This window comes from Dendroctonus ponderosae, unplaced genomic scaffold (assembly GCF_020466585.1).
Source record: "Dendroctonus ponderosae isolate FM_Combo_2020 unplaced genomic scaffold, Dpon_F_20191213v2 Dpon_F_20191213_11, whole genome shotgun sequence".
Lineage (NCBI taxonomy): Eukaryota > Metazoa > Arthropoda > Insecta > Coleoptera > Curculionidae > Dendroctonus > Dendroctonus ponderosae.
Genome location: NW_026017213.1, coordinates 4,329,177 through 4,331,675, shown reverse-complemented (window position 1 = coordinate 4,331,675; position 2,499 = coordinate 4,329,177). Strand labels below are relative to the sequence as shown.

General features: G+C 45.0%; 2 protein-coding genes across 5 annotated transcripts in view; both read left to right on the top strand.

Moving 5' to 3' along the window:
• Positions 1 to 2,499, top strand: part of LOC109534697 — an 11,413-nt gene that overhangs the window by 7,337 nt on the left and 1,577 nt on the right. For 3 of the 4 annotated variants that reach the window (XM_048662714.1, XM_048662712.1, XM_048662715.1), the window contains exon 9: positions 2,177 to 2,468. In XM_048662714.1, the coding sequence (XP_048518671.1) occupies positions 2,177 to 2,468 (292 nt within the window). Of the gene's footprint in view, positions 1 to 100; positions 303 to 356; positions 520 to 569; positions 659 to 712; positions 820 to 2,176; positions 2,469 to 2,499 lie in introns of those variants that run through there. The other variant, XM_048662713.1, reaches the window with a different exon arrangement.
• On the top strand, positions 1,063 to 1,754 carry LOC125503016. Its single transcript, XM_048662719.1, has 2 exons — positions 1,063 to 1,220; positions 1,547 to 1,754. The coding sequence occupies exons 1-2, from the start codon at positions 1,063 to 1,065 to the stop codon at positions 1,752 to 1,754; spliced, it is 366 nt and encodes a 121-aa protein (XP_048518676.1).

Genomic DNA, 2,499 nt, shown 5'->3' with positions numbered 1-2,499 from the left:
GACCAAGTGAATGTACTTTCTCTTCATTCTTGCGTTTGTCCACAATGATCCATCAATCTTCATTGACTAAGTTCAGACACCTTCAAGTTGATTTTTCCAGAGAAAATGCAAATTTACCGACGAAGACCCAACAGCATTCGGAGCGTACACAATGAGCAATTGCTTGGTGCAATGTCGCCTGCGTTGTATCGTCACTCTTTGCCATTGCATCCCAGTGATGTTGCCCGTTTCGGCTCAGTCCTACAAGGACGGCGTCACCTTCTGCAACCTCAAAAATCTTGCCTGCTTGAGTCAATTCAGCGGTGAGATTTGAGCTGGAGCCCTCAATTGCTCGCCCTCAATAGGGAATGTTGCAGGCAAATGGCTCAGGTACTACCCACTGGAGGACCCGCTTGCGGTGGAGTTGAGTTTTGAGTTTGAGGACTCGCTTGTGTGCAAAAACTGTCTGCCGAACTGCGCCGACACTCTCTATGATACAAGCACGAGTTACTTGGAGTTCCATACGGGCTCAGATTATCTGTAAGTTTGCCAAATTTCCCTGAATTTGGGGTTATTGGGGGCTTTTCCAGGAACAGTTCCCGAGTGCACGTTTTTTCTGGAAATGGACAAGCGAAGTACTACAAGAAAAGGGTTGCAACCATGTGGTTTGAGTCGCTGAGTGAGACCAAGTGGGGTTTAGTCACTTGCCTAAATGTTTAAGATTCTTTTTTAGGTACAGTGGGCGGGATTCTTTCCTTTATAATGGGAATCAGCATCATCAACTTGGTCGAAATTGCTGTGGTTTGGGCCAAGCTGGTCGCCACTTTCTTGTGGCAATAGTTTCAACTGCTCATATCGCTAGCTTAGTTAGCTTATTAGCCCTTACTAAGCCTTAGCTAACATTTTTGGGCACATTTGATCGCTATGTGTCCATTTCCTTCGGCTCCAGCATAATGAACGCTATTGGATTCGCATTGTTCTTGCTCAAGCTCGGACATGTCGTTAAACTAATTCCTCACTTTATGGTCTATTTTCGATGTTTGCCCATTAGATTTGATGTCTTTTCGCACGGATAGCATCTAAATGTTGATGTTTTCCACTAATGGCAGTCAATATTGTCACGCTTGGCCCAATATTGAATGGGAGAAAATGGACGAAGCTGCAAGCATTTGGAGGCGCTTTTGCCGAAACACCACCATTCCTGCCGTCGGGTTTATTAGCAGAGAAATCAAGCTGAACAGGTTTGTGTTTTCACGTTTTATTTGATTGCGCGTAGATTTTCCTGATGGGTCTTTTCAAGTCAATTTTATGAATTTTTCTTGGACATTTTACATTTTAATCGTGGTTGATAGAGGGACTTAGAAGCATCCACAAAGAGGTCCCCCCATAACTTTGATACATATTTTTCCTTCTGTTTGCACCAACATATTATTGTTTTCATGGATGGATGGATGGATGAACGTAGCTTTAAAGTATGCGCAATATCACGCCGATGCCTTTAAACCGACGGAAAAATGACTAGAACAAGTGTCCTGGCCGGCAAAAAAAAATCTTCTTGATTTTCCAGACTATTGTGGGTGTTGTGCTTCTTGGGCGGCATTGCCGGCACTGTTGCCATCACCTTAACGATTCTGGAAGATTCCAGATCGGAGTCCATGTACATTAACATCGAAGCGCCTGTTCCGATCACCGAAATCCAGTTTCCTGGCATAGCAATTTGCGAGATCAACAAAATCAGCAAACATCGAGCTGTAGAGCTGGCCAATAAACTGTAGGGATTATCTGGAGCCTCAACTGCAAAAATTTTCTTAATTCCTGTATTGTAGAAGCACCGTATCCAATCTGGGTCGGGACAAGCTACTGAACATGACCCGACTTCTGGGCAACCTTTACGACTACAGCAACGTTGGAGCTGAAGACTTGCAGACTTTGCAGGATCTTTTGGATCAGTTGGATGGAGGAACCAGTGACGAGGACATGATTCGTCGCTTGGCCTCCTTGGTAACACCTTGCGAGGATTTGCTGCACAACTGCACTTGGAACTCTATTTCTTATAGTTGCACCGACTTGTTTCAAATGCGGTTTACTGATAGTGGGCTGTGTTGCGTGTTCAATTATGTGCGTGATACTCCAGAGGCCGCCTTGTGAGTATGAGGAGGATGATCTGATCAACAGCAACAGGATTTTTTGTTTCAAGCCTCTCGAGTGGCAACAAAGCGGTCGTTACTGGGCCAATCAGGAAGTTTATGGGGGCAGGAGCTGCTAGGGGCCTATCAGTCTCCATTGTGAATAATTTGAGCGACTATTTCTATACCTCGATGGCCAGCAGGGGCGCGCTTCTGAAGTTGTTTTTGCCTACTGATTTTGCTGATATGCCCAGTGGATCTTTGAAGAGTATTATCGTCCCTGAACGGTCCGACGTGTATGTGGACATTGTGGGCAAGAAGCTGAACACTTCCAGCACTTTCAGGGCTTTGCCGATTAAACAGGTAAGTCCCTTAGCAAAGACTAAAAACGTTT

Bases quoted from the DNA above. Each gene is read 5' to 3' on its own strand.
- LOC125503016 (XM_048662719.1), top strand. From the start codon at position 1,063: ATGTTGATGTTTTCCACTAATGGCAGTCAATATTGTCACGCTTGGCCC. The intron at 1,221-1,546 runs GTTTGTGTTTTC...TTGATTTTCCAG, and splicing joins AGAGAAATCAAGCTGAACAG to ACTATTGTGGGTGTTGTGCT.